This window comes from Periplaneta americana, chromosome 3 (genome assembly GCF_040183065.1).
Source record: "Periplaneta americana isolate PAMFEO1 chromosome 3, P.americana_PAMFEO1_priV1, whole genome shotgun sequence".
Classification (NCBI taxonomy): domain Eukaryota; kingdom Metazoa; phylum Arthropoda; class Insecta; order Blattodea; family Blattidae; genus Periplaneta; species Periplaneta americana.
Genome location: NC_091119.1, coordinates 56,085,333 through 56,103,110, shown reverse-complemented (window position 1 = coordinate 56,103,110; position 17,778 = coordinate 56,085,333). Strand labels below are relative to the sequence as shown.

General features: G+C 36.1%; 1 protein-coding gene across 1 annotated transcript in view; it reads left to right on the top strand.

The window, feature by feature from the left end:
• The window catches only part of tei (teiresias), a 1,182,397-nt gene that overhangs the window by 319,920 nt on the left and 844,699 nt on the right, over nt 1–17,778 (top strand). Inside the window, exon 3 of the mRNA XM_069822616.1 lies at nt 16,067–16,384. Coding sequence (XP_069678717.1) covers nt 16,067–16,384 — 318 coding nt within the window. The remainder of the gene's footprint in view (nt 1–16,066; nt 16,385–17,778) is intronic.

The following is a 17,778-nucleotide window of genomic DNA, read 5'->3' as shown; positions in this document are numbered from 1 at the left end:
TTTTATGCTCGACCATGCCGAAATGTAGTAATTATACACCTGGTAGCAGTCCTTTAATGCATTTCATTAAAGTACACCTACTCATTAAAGTTCAGGTGTTCAGCCAATGACAACTCAGCTTACAGGTGTTCAGCCAATGACAAGTCAGCATTTTACCGTTACAAAACCGCAAGTATCGATTATTCTCGGATATGCAATCGAAAGAGAATTAGCGAAAAGTCACGGAGGCTGGAAATCCAATACTGTCGCAGACAGTTATGTTCTGTTACTATAGTAATTAGCGTTAATTGTAAATAATATTCAAATAAATTCAATTTGTCATCTCGTTTTTCAATGTCGAATTCAATAATCAAGGTTAGCTATATCAAGTTAAACGGGATTACATCAAGGTCAATGACATTATTGTTCCTCGGAAAAAATAAAAACTTTCGCGTCTGCGCACATCTCACAATTCACGGCCTAGAACAGAGTCACTTCCGATCTTGTCAGATATAAATAAAATGTAGACATCTGAATAATTTCAAGTTAGAAATATGGTCGCTTCTTAATTACTATCATTATAGATTCGTTGCATAATGTACTATTAAGAGATGCGTGATCGCAGACAATGATTCATGTTATACAGCTGCTTATGGTAAGATAGATGTCGCTTTAATATAATCTGACGATATTTGATTAATAAAGCTTCTTCCCCAACAAAATTAAACGAAATCAATATAATCTGAGCCAAGTTATGGAATAACCTGTAATAAATCAAGCAATCTTGCGACGTGGTATTTATGAAAATCATCTCAAATTATGAAGAATGGCTAGTGTGAATCTGAGTAAAGATTTACTCAAATCTGACGCAGATGAGAGGGTGAAAACAGCAGCAAGGGAGATATATAACATCTTGTTTGTCTGTGGGAATTTACGTCCCTACGCTTCCCAAGTGTTTCATTCGTTGAAGGGTTGGCAGTACTGAATTCTTTATGGTCACTATATCATGTTGCGTGGAGGAGCTATGAAATGAATTCTTTACTACAAGTACACAAGACAAATTTCCTTCTTTTGAGCTCCGTTTGTGGAAAGTCATAACACGTGGCAAAGAAGGAAAAAAAAAACAGCGGCTGCCATCTCATAGACAGAGCTGTTTGATTACGGACCGAGTTCAGCTATACGTCATCGGTCGTTCACTTATACTGTGTGCTCCCCTTCCCACGGCTTTCGTACAGGATGATTCGAAAGTATTGACTGATGCTTCAGGATCATGCACAGGCTCCCGAGTAGAACAACTTGCCCCTCTGCAAGTTCAGTGCTATATCGTGGGCTTGTCATTTCGCAAACTTGGTTTCGATCCCCATTGTTGGCTGAAATGATACTTACGGTGGACGAAATGAGTGGCTGAGAGTTTTCCCTGGGCTCCCCTGTTGCCCTCAACAACACAAATGTCATCCCATTAACTTTCAGTATTAGTATTAGTATTTATTTATTTAACCTGGTAGAGATAAGGCGTCAGGCCTTCTCTGCCCCTCTACCAGGGGATTAATACTATAATATGAACAGTAAAATTACAATTAACATTAAATTTACAATTACAATTACAATAAAAATTAAAGTACGACAAGATTACCTGATTAATGAAAGCTAGACATTTTATCATAGGAGTTAAGAACAAAGAATATTTTTGTATTTAGTGAATTACAAATTAAACCTACAATAACAAAAATCTATCACCCATACATCTCCATCTTTTGACATAATTTAATATTATTAATTTTTTTATCTGATATTTAACGACGCTGTACCAACTACTAAATTATTTGACTTCATTGGAATTATTGTTGATAGCAAGATCTTTTTTACTTTGTTATTTAAGGACGTTGTATCAGCTACTTGGTTATTTCTTATTGTTCTTTCTCTATGCAATAGATAAAGAAAAATTATTCACTATTTTGTCATCCTACGAAATCATTTGACTGTCCATACTTTACGACTGATTTACCTCGCATTGGTACAAGCTATATTACAATACGGCATTATAGGATGGTGTAGTGCTTATAGTTCCTCCCTCATGCCAATAATTCTGCTACAGAAAAGAATAATAAAATATGCCTTAATAAACCAAAAAACCAGACAACATATCATTGATAGTATCTAAATGTACTAAAACTGTAGCATATAATCACAGTAGCAACTTCGGTCCAAGGCTTTATAACATGATAATAGCTGAATTCCCAAAAATACAATTTCCTAATGCTCCTTATTTCAAAAAATGAATTTAAAAATTGCTGTTAACAGAGAAAATTTCAAGTTCAATTATTGTGATATCTTTGTTTTTTCTTTATTATTATTATTATTATTATTATTATTATTATTATTATTATTATTATTAGTTTTTACTCTGTTATTAATTAATACAATGTCTTAACATTATGTGCAATGCCCCCGAGCACGAGTATGTAACTTTCTGGGGGTGCTAGAGTGTTTTATGTTAAAAAAAATCAATATGTGTGTTTGTTCTGGCAATACAGTATTATTATTATTGCTATTATTATTATTATTATTATTATTATTATTATTATTATTATTATTATTATTATTATTTTTATTATTATTATTATTATTATTATTATTATTATTATTATTATTTACCATCCGAAGAATTGGTGATAGGGTGAGTGTATTTGGCGAAATGAGACTGAGAATTTTCCATAGTTTACCTGACTTTCTTCTTATGGTTGCTACCTATGGGGACACTTGAAGGCGCTTGTGTGTTCGACCTCTGTGAATGACATAGAAGATCTTCGTCAGCAAATTCCGGAACACTGTCAGACAATACGAGCTATGCCATGCATTTGGAATAATGTCCGGATGTCAATGAAACCACGAGCTGCGACATACATTCAGGCAGAAGGGGGAGATTTTGAACAGTTCCTGTGAGAAAATGTACACAGACTGCATCGTTAATAAACTAATTCCAACAAACAAACATACTTTTGTGTACTTGTAATACCTATAACGCGACAACCAAGCATTTCCGAACCCATGTTGATACAATATTTTTTTCTTTGCTACGTATGAGGAATCCATACGTGAGGTTTCGCCCATAATTTTCGATATACCCTATATATGAGCATCCATACATGCGTAGGTCTACAAGCTTACACATACCGTAAGCATAATATGCATGCATACTTAGTAAATGTCTGTTTTCGGTATTTAAAACTTGTATTAATGCTATTTGGGATAAATTTAATTCCGTTGAAAATTACACAGGGTGTTAAAAAGTATCCAATATTTTAGGAGGTGCTAGTATGCATCAAAACAAGAAAAAAAATCTGTAAACATATACTTTTTGCGATTTTAACACTTGTTCATAGGAGGTGCTCTATGTGACGTCCATTCATGGCAATGCATTCCTCTGCCATTCGGCGTAAGGAATCACGCACTCTTTGAAGTTGACCTGGTTGTTCTTGATAAACAAAAGTCTAGGCGATTTAGATTTGAGGAGCGAGCAGGCCAAGGTGTGGGGCATTTCCAATCAATCCAGCGGTCCTAAAATGTCAGCGTCAGGTGTTCACGCTCTTTGCGGAGAAAATGTGCTGGTGTGCCATTATGCATGCAGCACATACTCCAGCAAGGTAGGCAGTACATTAACTAGAAAGTCCTGATAACGAGCCTCAGTTATTCTCTGTGGTAGCACGTATGACCGTCAATCTATCGCCAAGAACGCCTGCCCATACGTTGAGTGAGAATCAGTACTGATGCCTTGCTTCTTCAAGTGCATGGAAATTTTCTTCAGCCCATACATGCTGATTACGAAAATTCACAACACAATCTCCGCTGAACCCCGCTCATATCCGCAACCAAACATTTCTCTTCAGTATTCCTTGCGACGTATCAGTATTCTATGCCAGGCGTGTCAACTATGGACGTCACATTGAGCATCTCTTATGAACAAGTGTTCAAATCTCAGAAAGTATATGTTATAGGACCCATGTTTATTAGGATTTTTTAATGCATAATTTCACCTCCTAAAATATTGGGTACTTTTTTAAAACTCTGTATTTTACGTCAGTAATAAAAAACTGATAGTTGAATTAATATTAATTATTCCAGGGCTTGTGAATACTATACACCAAGTTCACAAAGTGCTTTAGGTGGGCCTTTGACACAATACCTCATCTCGGATATCATAGCGCCATAGGTGGATTCCAGTTGTTAATATTGAAATATAATATAGGCTTACATGAGTTTTCTGTACCCTTCCAAAGCTTTAACTAAATATTTTGAACCGCCCTGTGTAAGGATACTCTCTACAACACTCGTCATAACCGGAAGTTCTGTCATCCATATTTCAAGCAGAGAATTCTCTTTGTAGCTCCGACGTATTAATTCATTTTCCCGATAATTCTCTGATATACTCGATCGATTCTGATAGCCATCTTAGCATGCGAGGGAACCTAGAACAATGTATAATGGAATTATTGAACTTGAGTAAGAAAGAAGGATAACTGCAATAAATTACTGACGTTAGAAACAGTGAAACAGATAAATCACAGAATAACTTATACGAGCTAATAGTTACAAATTTTAAAAAGGCACATAGTTGACACATACGAGTACTTTTTCGTACTTTACATTATATAACTATTTTTTTTTTCAAGAAACATAAATGAAATAATTTAATGTTTGTAAATGTAGGCCTACAGTATTGGCAAATAAAACCGGACCGACCCTTGTAGCTGATTTCAGAGCATTGTTCAATCCAGAGCACGATAGACTGGTAACTAAGACTTTCGTGGTTCGAATCCTGCCAGGGAAGCAAACTCTTTTTTGTTCCTTAGTCAAATTTATTCCCAATACTTTTCGATTGCTGGTAAAATTCATGTTCTGGGAATAATAATTAAGTAGTAGAATATCGCTGTAATCGAAAAGTATTGGGAATAAATTTGAATAAGGAACAAAAAAAAAAGTTTTCTTCCCAGGTAGGATTCGAACCACGAAAGTCTTACAGCGTATTCCGAATCTCACCGGACCGGTGGACAACAATTACGTCACGCTGCAGCGAAATAGGAACAAAACTGCTGGAAGGATCGATGTCTGTCATGGCGACTGTATAAGTTGTTGTCTGTGCTACGCTAGCAAAATTTTGCGAAATTTCCTTACTGCCATTTCGTTCAAAGAAAAGAGAGCATAAACAATTCATTTCTTGAACCGGTAGTAATAACTGGTCCGTTGACATGTTCGCTCATAAGCCATTAACATATTGTTTTTACATTGTGCTCATTACAAAAAATACAGCAGAACTAAAGCAGAATACACCGCCATGACACAACAGTGCACGATGTCATTCGTCTGTTAATTCCCGCCCTATACAAGAACCAATCAGATTCACTGATGGCGGCTGATGGAGACTGTCACCACCTCTGCAAGCTGATGGAACCGGTGCGACACCGGTAGAGCATCAGTGACTCCATCGGTGAAATTCTGAACACCGTGATGCCATCAGATTGCTCAGCGCTGAGATTCGGAATACGCTGTAGTTACCAGTCTATCGTGCTCTGGAGTCAACAAGGCTCTGAAATCAGCTACAAGGGTCGGTCCGTTTTTTTTTTTTTTTTTTTTTTTTCCACTACTGTACTTTCGTTCTGTATAAATGGAGATCTTTATAATCCTAAAATAAAGACTTCTGATTTCATTTATACATTCTAAAAATTAATTGATCCGTGGCGCTACAGTCCCTTAAGGTCCCAGACCGACAGCAGGCTGCTGGTCTCACACCCATATGTCGCAACAGAGGTGGACGATCATCCAACCAGAATGGAGGTATAGTGTGGTTAGCACGATTGTCCCCCCAGCTATTGTATCTGGCTTTCGTAACGGTATGTCGTTGCTACCTATCGTAGCTCCACAAAAACATCAGAATGCTGTGTGGGCACCGGTCCCATACACTGACCGAAAATTTGTGAGGATATTTCTTCCCCCATGTGCACTCAAATCGGTGCGCATTTCATAACGCGAGTTCTAGGCAGGATGCTTTAGACCACGGCGCCACGGCGAGGGACTAAAGGTTAATTATAAGTTTGTAATAATTGTTCACAAATTTACTTAAATAAAAAATAATTTTATTGTTCATATGTTGTAACCATTTCTAATCCTATTTTAATATCTAAGAAAATCGCCATTTTAAAAATATCCGTAGCCACCTGTGTAGCTGAGGGGGCAGGGGTTTACCTGCTGATCCAGAGTTGCGCTTGGAAGTGGGTTCGATTCCCACTTGGGCTGGTTACTAGGATGCGTTTGAGTCTAACGAGAGCAGTAAAACAATGCAACGTGGTCTGTTGTGACGAGAATCCAAGCCCCCGCATATCGGTAAAGCATCATGTCACAAACACTTTCACGTCTGAGTATTTCTGACAAAGTAAATATTATTCAACGCCTTGAAAACGTCGCAAATATGAAGGATATTTCTGGCGAGTTTAGGGCAATATTTATTTATTTAGTCATTTATTGTTTTATTTATTCATTTATTGTTTATTTATTTTATTGATAGATATATTCTACTGAATAATAGTAATATGCGTTACAAGAGCGGTATGTTGAAGTTTTCATGTTCGAGGAAAAGTTTGAAAAAGCGAAACGTAGTTGAGCTTTTTTAATTTCCGAGAATTCAAAGAAAACATACCGCTCATGTATCGTACATTGTTTTGTGCGAAGATCGTTATTACATACCTGAAAGAGGAATTTCTAATTAGTTGCAATGAAATCTCCATCTTGGTTTCTGTTCAATGACGGCAAATTTGTAAAACAAAAATATCTATCTTCAACATTGTTGCTTTAAAATGTTTTCCGTGTTTACTATACTCCAGCAAGCCGTGATATACGTCTGTCTTTTTTTCCCCCAGTCCATAAATGCGATCTTAAAACAAACGGTAAGGTTATGTAATGATTTATTTTTCATTTTAATATTTTAACAATATTACTCATATAACATATTGCAGTAATAACATCGGCATCTGGAATCTTGTTTATTTTTTCACGGCTTCCTTAATGTTACTTGCTTCATGAATCCAGTAACTTTAGTGGAGTTGTAGAGTTTACTTAATTTTTGCAAATATTTAAAAACAATAATTAACAGTGCAATCTAGGTGAAATTGCAGTGATAAGTTTCCAATTTTTAATTATTACTATATTGAACGTCTCTAAGAATAATATGTTAGAAGCCTAAAGCAGTAAAATCAATATGTCACTTAAGGGGATGCGCTACTGAAAAATGACCGTTTTTGAAGAATTGTCATGTTTTTTTTTTATTTTACTCTTCATATGCTAAATTCCAATGCTCCATTACCACAACCTGTGTTTCAGCTATAATATGCACTATAAAAACATAGAAAACTCTTGTTTTAGATTAAAAAAACGGTTTCCAAAATGAACGTGTTATTTTCAAATTTTATTTTTAAAAGAGTTATTTCTTGACTTAGATAATTGAAATTTTCTTGATTAATTCATAATCATGATCATAATATGCTGTTAAAATTTCAATACATTATCTCTTAAAATGTAGAAATTAGAAAATTCAGTAGCGCATCCCCTTAAGCGGTAAGAAGAGGGAAATTGTTATGTGTGTTAGGTTGGGAATACTTAATGTAGAATTTTAGACTTACCGCGGATTGGGTTTGTGCGGAAACCAAGCAAATACGCACGATCTCGCACAAAATTACTTTGTATTAATGTTGTATCAGATTCACTTTTTATAACGAATTAACAAAGGGAGCCTCATTTATTTTCATCTCTTTATTTTCAATGATTATATTCAATAACTTCCTAGGCCTATTCCCATACATTCTTAAATACCTCTTGGGGGAGCAAAGGCTAATTAGGATTTCCCGGTCTCTGATCGGGTCAAAAACCCTAATAGAATTGATATTTAACACTTGCGGTAAGTTTCGGTGAAATCCGGAGGACCCAGTTAGTCAAATCCACTCTCCTCACCTCCACGCTGAGGCTTCCTGGGATCTTTTAAGATGCGAAAGAGAGAGTGGTGTGCGGAAAGCAACGGGAAGCTACCGAATTTATCCTTCCCAAGAAAAACTGCAAACAATTCTAAATGAGGCAGTAGAGCAAGTGAAGAGATTCAAATACTTGGGATGCACTGTAAGAAGTAACATGAACTGCTGCCAGGAAGTGAACAGAAGGATAGCAATAGCCAAGGAAGCTTTTAATAGAAAAAGGAGCATCTTCTGCGGACCACCGGAAATATAACTAAGGAAGAGACTAGTGAAGTCCTTTGTGTGAAGTGTTGCATTGTATGGGGCAGAAACATGGACTTTAAGGCGAAATGAAGAGAAACGAATGGAAACATTTGAAATGTGGATATGGAGAAGAATGGAGCGTGCGAAGTGGACAGAGAGAATAAGAAATAAATTTGTGTTGGAAAGAGTGGGTGAAGAAAGAATGATGCTGAAACTGATCAGAAAGAGAAATACGACTTGGTTTGGTCACTGGGTGAGAAGAAACTGCCTAATGAAGGATGCACTAGAAGGAATAGTGAACGGGAGAAGAGTTCGGGACAGAAGAAGATTATACATGGATCATATGCGGAGACTAAGAGGAAGGCAGAAAGTAGAAAATATGGGGGAATGCTGGGTTTTCAGTGAAAGACCTGCCCATGGGCAGAACACTTATATTCTGTGTAAATACCTATTCCCGTATGATTGACGTTTTTACTGTCTGTAATATTTCTTGACTTTCATGCTCTACCTAAACATTAGGCTTAATCGATTGCAGGGAACTTACTCCGCATGTTATATTTAATTACGTAAACATTGGCTTTCTCCTGTATCGACGGAGCAGCGTATGAAAACGAGATTGACGTTGAAATCGAAGCGAAAACGAGAGAATCCCGGAAACAATCCTCAGGAGTCTTCGCATTATGAACTAGAAATACTTGTCCTCAGTCCTCAGTCACCAGAATTCGAATCCGAGTCCTCGGTCATCGTAAGCCAACCGAGCTACCATGGCGGCTTCAATCTGTGTAAAACTTACGTGTCATTGGGTTCAGGGTTATCATGTCTGTTGACATTGCCCGTTCAAAAATTTTTATGATTGAATAAAATATGACAAATTAAGAAACAACCATTGCTTGCTTTGGTATGAAATTTAATGAATCTCTGGTGGGAATGCGTTGATGTAATTGAGTGCAATGTATATGACTGAATTCAGTAGTTATTGAATAATAGTGAATGAAAGCGTACTTTAAATATGTGCGTGCAATTTACTGTTTCCGTACTTAATTGCACACGAGGCATCTAGTGAACGGATTATGTTATTTGATTGATAGGTATTTAATGCTCTTTTATTCATGGAATATTGAAGCTAAAATTCACTCAGTTTGAGTAATTGTGATTAAATCCCGTTGTTTAATAACCTTTAATCCAGGAAATTTGCATGATTTATTAAACCTTTATTATTCCGGTTTGTTTTTATTATTGCGTCATATCTATTAATTATTATTTGCATCATGCTTCGTGTTAATTTTCTAGAATATTATGTTATCTCGATACATTATTATAAGTCTGATTAGTGTAGTATACAATGGAGGGGGAAAGAAATTGGCCACCCTATCTCATTACCACCTGACTTACTTGCCTCATGAGCGATACCCTATTCGTGTCACTTTTGAGATTCAAACATCTTTCCGACAGTTGACTAAACAAATAACATTATTAAGTATTCCTCTTTCAATGGCGAAATTTAAGAACACTCAAAAGTATAAATTAAAGAAAAAATGAAATCAATTCATCTAATACAGTGGTGGGCAAAATGAACGCAACCCACAAGATAGGATTTAAATGGCAACTACATACTGTGGGAGGAATTGCACTCTACAGTGCAGTGACGGAATTACAGACAGTTGCGCCACTACACTCCTACCTACCATATGTAATTAGAATAGTCCATTCATGTGATATTTAATTAATCATTTTTCAAAGAAATTTCTTCGAAATTGGGATTTATATCTGTGCATGCTATTTTCAGTTGCGCAAGGAGATGAGCATTGCTTAAGCGGGATCTGTGGCTGGACTTTATAAATTTAATTTTAGAAAACATTCGTTCGCACTGGTAGGTTGATGAATACATACCGTCATTTCCCATAACTATGGTCCTGGTACACAACTGTGGTTCAGGATACAACCATTCAAAGATCATTGTAGAAGTAACATAGACCGTTCGTAGATAGCTGCAGTGACTTGAATTCATACTACAGTACAGCAAGAATATAGATAAACGAGGTACTACGTTATGGAGTACAAAATTTGAATGGCTGTATCGTGGACAATAGTTACGTTCCAGGATCATACTTATGGGAAATGACGGTACTCATTATTTTTTAAGCAAACTATCTAAGCAGTGGATATGTAGTACTGGACATCTTTAAAACATTTTAGCCCCCAGTAGACCTTTACATTCTGCTTTCAAGCCATCATTATGCAAATCCAGTACCTCTAACTGCAATTCTGGGATAACATTTTCAATTTAAAAATGAAAAGGAGTGGCAAAAATATTGAAATCTTTCTCCATCCTTTGAAAATCACTGAATCTGTGTTCTTTGAACTCGTATAATAGGTGATCTATTTTAAGTTCTCGTCCTGAATATTTGTAACTGATCCTAAACATGAGAAATGAAAGAACCGCCTTTCTTGTAAGTGTGATATCCTCTCGATTGATATGATTCTGCGAAAGACATTGTATCACTAGTGAAGCTCCGAAGTACAGCAATCAGTATAATCCGCCACGTACACGCGCAGTATTTTCATGGAGTGGGGGAAGGGGAAGGTAGGGGCTAAGTTTGATGCAACGAGCTAGAAGTAGAATACTTCTAGCTCGTTGGTTTGATGCTTCGCTGAGGTCTGACGTCACTGCGACATTACCGCAGGAATGCCCACCATTGATCTAACAGTTAGGCCCATAGGTGAAGTTACCCCTATTACAGGCCATGAAGGCCCACAAAGTGAGAGTCCAAGTTTCACAACCATACAGAGCAACCGGTAATAGGCCTATAACTGTTTTATAAATTCTAAATTTCAAATTTTTTGAAGCAGACTAGATTAAAAAAGCTTCTTCTTCCAGTTCTTGTTTTTATTATTAATTATTATTATTAGTATTATTAATTTATTCCGTGGCAAGAATAAACATGAGTATATAGTATATACTGGACTTTTTTTAGTATATACTCTTGTATACATTTGGGTACCTACACATTTTTATTACATACTCATAACATGGAAGCATAGTAGAATATGCTCAAGTGTCCATCTTGTACACAATGTATACTCATGCTTGATAAGAATAAAAGCTAGTATATTCTCATATTTATTAGTTCGTTCTCATGTTATTCTGAGTATGGTTTGTAGCAGGCTCAATTCTGAATATTTGTTGATTTGAATTCAGTTTAAAGTTAAATAAAAAAAAGGCAGAATTTATGAACGATGTAGTACCTCATGGAAAAAATATAGAAAGACGTGAACTACAGAAGCCTTTAACGCTTCACAAAAATAAATGTGAAAAAGGTTAAACATGTATTTGTTATTCATAAAAATCATAACCTATAAAAATATGAATGGCTATCAAACTATCAGGTGAGATTGTATTGTTAAATATAATTAACAATTACAGTTTATTTTGTAAAATTTAAATTGCAAAATGCAATTACTTGTAACTTTAAATTATATATATAACTCTCTATAATAAAAAATAGAATTAGCATAACTGGAATTGTAGAAATGTATTGCAATCTCTATCCAACATCCCGCAATGACGATTTCCCAGTACAATTTTCTTGTTTCCTGTTTATTAACGTCACTTACCTGATTCACTCTCTCTTTCATGTTTATTTATTTATTTGTTTATTTAACTTATTTAATTATTTACTTGTTTATTTACTTATTTACTAATAAAATGCAAAACACAAACCACTACAGCATGCGGATAGCATGTGAAAGTCTATAAAAAAAATGAGCATCGTGGTGCAATGTGGTCAAAGAGGATAGGTAACACGAGTACATACTAACTTTTAAACGATCAAGAAGGCTATAGAGATGAGTATATATTCGCGTTAGGTAGAATGTCTTTATTCTTACGAAAATATGTATGTTCTAGTGGTTACGAGTATATAATCACAGGAAGTGCTCATACTCAAAAGTATAAACCTTGAGAAAATACTTAAGCTTTATTCTTACTACCCATTATTAATTGTGTTTATTATTAGTTATCATTAGACTTCGTGGAATTGCCACGAGAATCGCAAGGTTTACTGCACACGCGGTATAGACTGTATGAGAAGGGGGCGTGCAACGGATGGAGTATGCCTCTGATGTAAACACTGAGCAGTATACTGCGGTTATAATAAAACCTGTATCCTGCATTCAAGAAATGTAATGAATGATCATTGAAGTAGGAAATGTTCTAATCATGTAAATAAACAATTATTTTATACTGAGATATATTAACTCTTAAAATTTAATGTAAGATACATCATCCTTGAATATGTGGATTGCAGTGAAGAGTTACGTACGTTTTGAGCGACTGCAAAGTAACCTCCTCCGATGGTCACTTAAACAAACTTTGGTGATGCCCCACTTCGATTATTGCGATTCTTTATTCACGAACCTAAATACTGATCTTACCCAGAGACTACAGCGTATTCGCAATATCTGCGTTCATTTCGTTTGTAACATTAGAAAATTCGATCATGTAACACTGTCACTAGAATTGTTGTCTTGGAGTCCACTTTAAGAAAGAAGATTCTTCATCTCTCTCTTATTACTATTTAAAATCATCCACACCTCCACACCCTCTTACCTAGCATCTCGTTTTGTTTACCTTTCACTACCTCGAACCCGAAACATGTACCTTCTCTCTATTCCTCTGCACAGAACATCCTTCTACTCAACATCTTTCAGCATATCTATTCCATGCCTCTGGAATTCTCTCCCTGACCACGTCAGAGACTGTCGGACAATATCAAAATTCAAATTTAAATTAAAAAATCACATTCTAGTTCGTGGAATTGCTTGTTGAACACATGTCAGGTTGCGCAACTTCACCTTAACCAATGACATATAGTAAATATTGTAACTATGCTGTTGTAAAATTCAAAATTAATATGTAATGTATTTATTACTACTACTACTACTACTACTACTACTACTACTACTACTACTACTACTACTACTACTACTACTGCTACTGCTGCTGCTGCTGCTGCTGCTGCTGCTGTTGTCAGTTATCAATATCATCATTGCTATCTCTGTTTTCTTTCTTTTTGTTGTATTAGCTCGATGAGAGCTCTATAATGTACTTTTGACTCTGTTGACCCTCTATAGGGCTTTAACTTAATTTGTATCATTTTCATCAGTGTTTTTATTCCTTTTTTGTATTTATATGTGCTATCTGGTAGGATGAAAGAGAAGGCCTTATGGCCTTAATCCTGTCAGATTAAATAAATTATTATTATTATTTTGGGAAAATGTACGTTCAACATCACACGATGTAATACGTACATATTTGAAGAACGGAAAGACACTACTTTTTAGTACACCAACTTCAGATGTCTTGTCGTGACCTGATGGTACATAATTTATAATACGAAGTTGTGAATAGGCAGAATTTTTAGCAATAATGTTTCTCAACTTACATTTCACTTTTTTCTGAAATTAGTGAATTGTTATTTTGGATAACGATTTGTGATACTTTATCCAATATATTAAGGACTTCTGAGAGTTGTAGTTTAGACGATTCTAACAGGATGATGCTTTTGGACACGATTTTAAAATTAGGATCGATGAACAGAATATCTTCCAATAGCTGTTCAGAAGGCAATGATTTTACAGCTGCAACAGCGGAACTGTCTATGCTATCCAATGCATAATTACCTCCATTATTTTGTCGCAATGTTCTGCATAATAATTAACAGCATCCAACGACGTTTTCCAACGTGTCAAGACTGGCTGCGGGGGTAAGGGTATTCCAGAGGCAATTGCTTGGAACAGCAACACACTCATTGTAGTATGTTTGATTGAATTCTTGTTTGCACTGAACAGATGTTAAGCTTTGACTATTCCAACCACAGTAATGCAAAAACAAGTGCTTACATAGGCATACATTATCTGTAGCTGTTCCATCTATTTGGACCGGTCACAACTTTTAACATGAACTGCTTATACTACGAGACCGGGCGGTCGCTCACCTCCTCTATACTACCGTACAACGGCAACCTGATTGCATGGTGTGTGTGGCAATTCAACGAAGTCTAGTTATCATTATTGAGTGTAATTAGTAGGGAAAGGGATTTGGAGTATTATAAAGAAAGGTGAAACGTAGTATAGATATTCGTAGATCAGTGACTGTCAAGCGAGCTGCGTCACAGAGCATGGACGAGTACAGTTCACTTCATACAAACTTACACGCAACGTGCTGTAAACGTATTTCAGAATAAACATATGAAATAGTTTAATGACATATAGTGGCCTACATACATAATCTGTATTTCACTTTGAACTACATGTGTTTTTCTTGGCAACGCACAAAACACCAATAAACAACATTACAAATATACATAATTCAATATCAATCTCTGCGTCCTCGCGTGTCAGTGGAAATATTGATGGCTGATAGTTGTCTTCTGTATGTGTGTTTTTCTGTCAGGAGCGTGCTAAATTAAAACCTTTATTTACAATATCATGAAATATGATAATATGTACACAACGTACACTACAGTATTTAGAATATATACACATATATATATATATATATATAATACTACAATATTTACAACATAGCCTAATAGAGTATCATTAAATGTGGAACAAAATGTAGAGCCAAACGAAATGGCATTTTCAATTAATGCTATGTTTTGGTGATGAAACAATTATTCCTGCTGTGCCTTGTTATAATAAATTGTAAATATCATTTTCAAATTTTCTAAACACAACTTTGCTCTTTTGCAAGGAAGGAAATTTTTTAACATGGAAAAACTCCGCTCTACGTCTGCAGAGACAATTGGAGAATACTTGAAACAAAATACGTCAATTAAATTCACATGTTGAATGACGTCATTGGGACACGTGTTTGTTAGTGCATCTGAAATCCGACTGAGAATACTGTACCTATCATTTTTAATCAAAACTCTGTTCATTTTTTCACCAACACGTTTTCCTACTGCACCTTCTACTGCACTCAGTTTATTTACAATAGTACTCATAATATTTATTTGCTTAACTAGTTCTACTCCTGACTGTACTAATCGAATAATGGCATCCGGTAAATATAAAAAATTTGACTTAATATCCATGATTTCTTTTTTGATTATTCTATCATTTAGCAGTTCCTGGCATATTTGAATCGCAGTCGAAAGACTGGACCACTTTCTTTACAGATTGGAGGTGATGTGCGTAATAATATTTACTGCAAGCTTCTAACCATGACTCCCATCTCTTAAGAACTGGACATGGGGGAAGCGATAATTTAGGGAATTGTTTCCTGAATTTTGATACTCGATCTTAGCTTTTACAAATATAGTCTTTCAATTTTGTATTGTTAGTTGGTTTCACTTTCGGCATTGTACATGCACTTCACTACGCTGAACTGCAAACCTGCATGTTGAAGTTCTTATGCGACAACTGTCCCGTTCACCTGTTGTTGACGTGCAGAGATCTGCGAGTATGTCATGGAGGGGAGGACTTGGTATAAAGGGTTGTAAACAAATGACTGTGTAGATGCCAATTCTAGCTTTTACTACTCCAAATTCCGTTTCCTAGTAATTAGTTACCACTGCCACCAGGTGTGAATAAATACATAGCCTACATAAGCCCGCCATCGCTCTCTATCCTCCCATCTAAGCCTTGGCCGCCCCAAAGGTCTTTTCTCCTCAGGTCTTCCAACTAACACTCTGAATGCATTTCCAAATTCGCCTATGATTGAAATCACAATAAACATAAAAAAAGTGTAAGAGTACCTGATTATTAAAAGCTAGACTTTATTCATGATGATTGAAGTTCCGTTTATTGTTGTGTTTCAACAGAGCCCCCGAGGTCACTGTACCTGGCGGTGGACGGGCGGCGCTTGGACCCTGGCAACCTGTTCCTTCCCGTGAAGGAGGGTGCCGAGTTGGCGGTGAGCTGCGTGGTGGAGGGTGGCCACCCGCCCGCCACGCTGGCCTGGCTGCTCACCCCGCACCACACTCCCGGCCTCAACACGAGCGGCGGTATGCACCCTCACATCAGCGAGGCGCACCTGGGCACAGTTCTGCGGGCGCACCACAATGCCACCGTCACCTGCCTAGCGCGCCACCAGGCCCTGGCGCACCCGCTCAACCAGTCGCTGCAGCTCCACGTGCAATGTGAGTACACATAACTGTTACATTATAATTTGCAATAATACAATTGGTAAAAGTAATATGCGTTACAAGAGCGGTATGTTGAAGTTTTCATGTTCGAGGAAAAGTTTGAAAAAGCGAAACGTAGTTGAGCTTTTTTTATTTCCGAGAATTGAAAGAAAACATACCGCTCGTGTATCGTACATTATTTTGTGCGAAGATCTTTTATTACATACCTGAAAGAGGAATTTCTAATTAGTTGCAATGAAATCTCCATCTTGGTTTCTGTTCAATGACGGCAAATTTGTAAAACAAAAATATCTATCTTCAACATTGTTGCTTTAAAATGTTTTCTGTGTTTACTATACTCCAGCAAGCCGTGATATACGTCTGTCTTCCCCTCCCCCAGTCCATAAATGCGAACTTAAAACAAACGGTAAGGTTATGTAATGATTTATTTTTCATTTTAATATTTTAACAATATTATTTATATAACATGTTGCAGTAATAACATCGGCATCTGGAATCTTGTTGATTTTTTCACGGCTTCCTTAATGTTACTTGCATCACGAATCCAGTAACTTTAGTGGAGTTGTAGAGTTTACTTAATTTTTTTCAAATATTTAAAAACAATAATTAACAGTGCAATTGAGGTGAAATTGCAGTGGTAAGTTTCCAATTTATAATTATTACTATAGTAAACGTCTCTAAAAATAATATGTTAGAAGCCTAAAGCAGTAAAATCAATATGTCACTTAAGTGGTAAGAAGAGGTAAATTGTTATGTGTGTTAGGTTGGGAATACTGAATGTGGATTTTAGACTTACCGGGGATTGGTTTTGTGCGGAAACCAAGCAAATACGCACGATCTCGCACAAAAGTAATATCTTAATGCGAAAAGTTGTTCCATTATCATTGCACTGGTTTCTTATTGTCATCTTTCTCCCCTGTTCCTATACAACCAGAGTTGGGACTTCACGCGTAAAAGAAGGTTATTTACATTACAGTAAAATATGCGTAATACGTGATAAACGTAATAAATGTAAAATGGATCATTTGCAGAATTTGTATAACAATTGATGTCCATCAATTCTTACCCTTCCCATTATTGCATTTATAACGATAGAGTTATAAATTCCTAACAGTGAGTAGTTTCAATACTATTGTAGTAAACGTCACAAGAATTATTTCCTTCATGTGAAATATTTAACGAGAATAAAATAAAACTCTCATAGTGACAGCTAAAATGCCGTGTCCATACTACATTTTTTAAATGGAGCATGATTATGTCCAGATAAAGGTTTGTTTAATAATGTAATTGAGAAAAAAAATTAAAGACACATTTGATATTATGAAAACTTCTTCATTTATGATGAAAGGGTAATGGAACGCAGAAAAATTCTCTCCGGCGCCGGGATT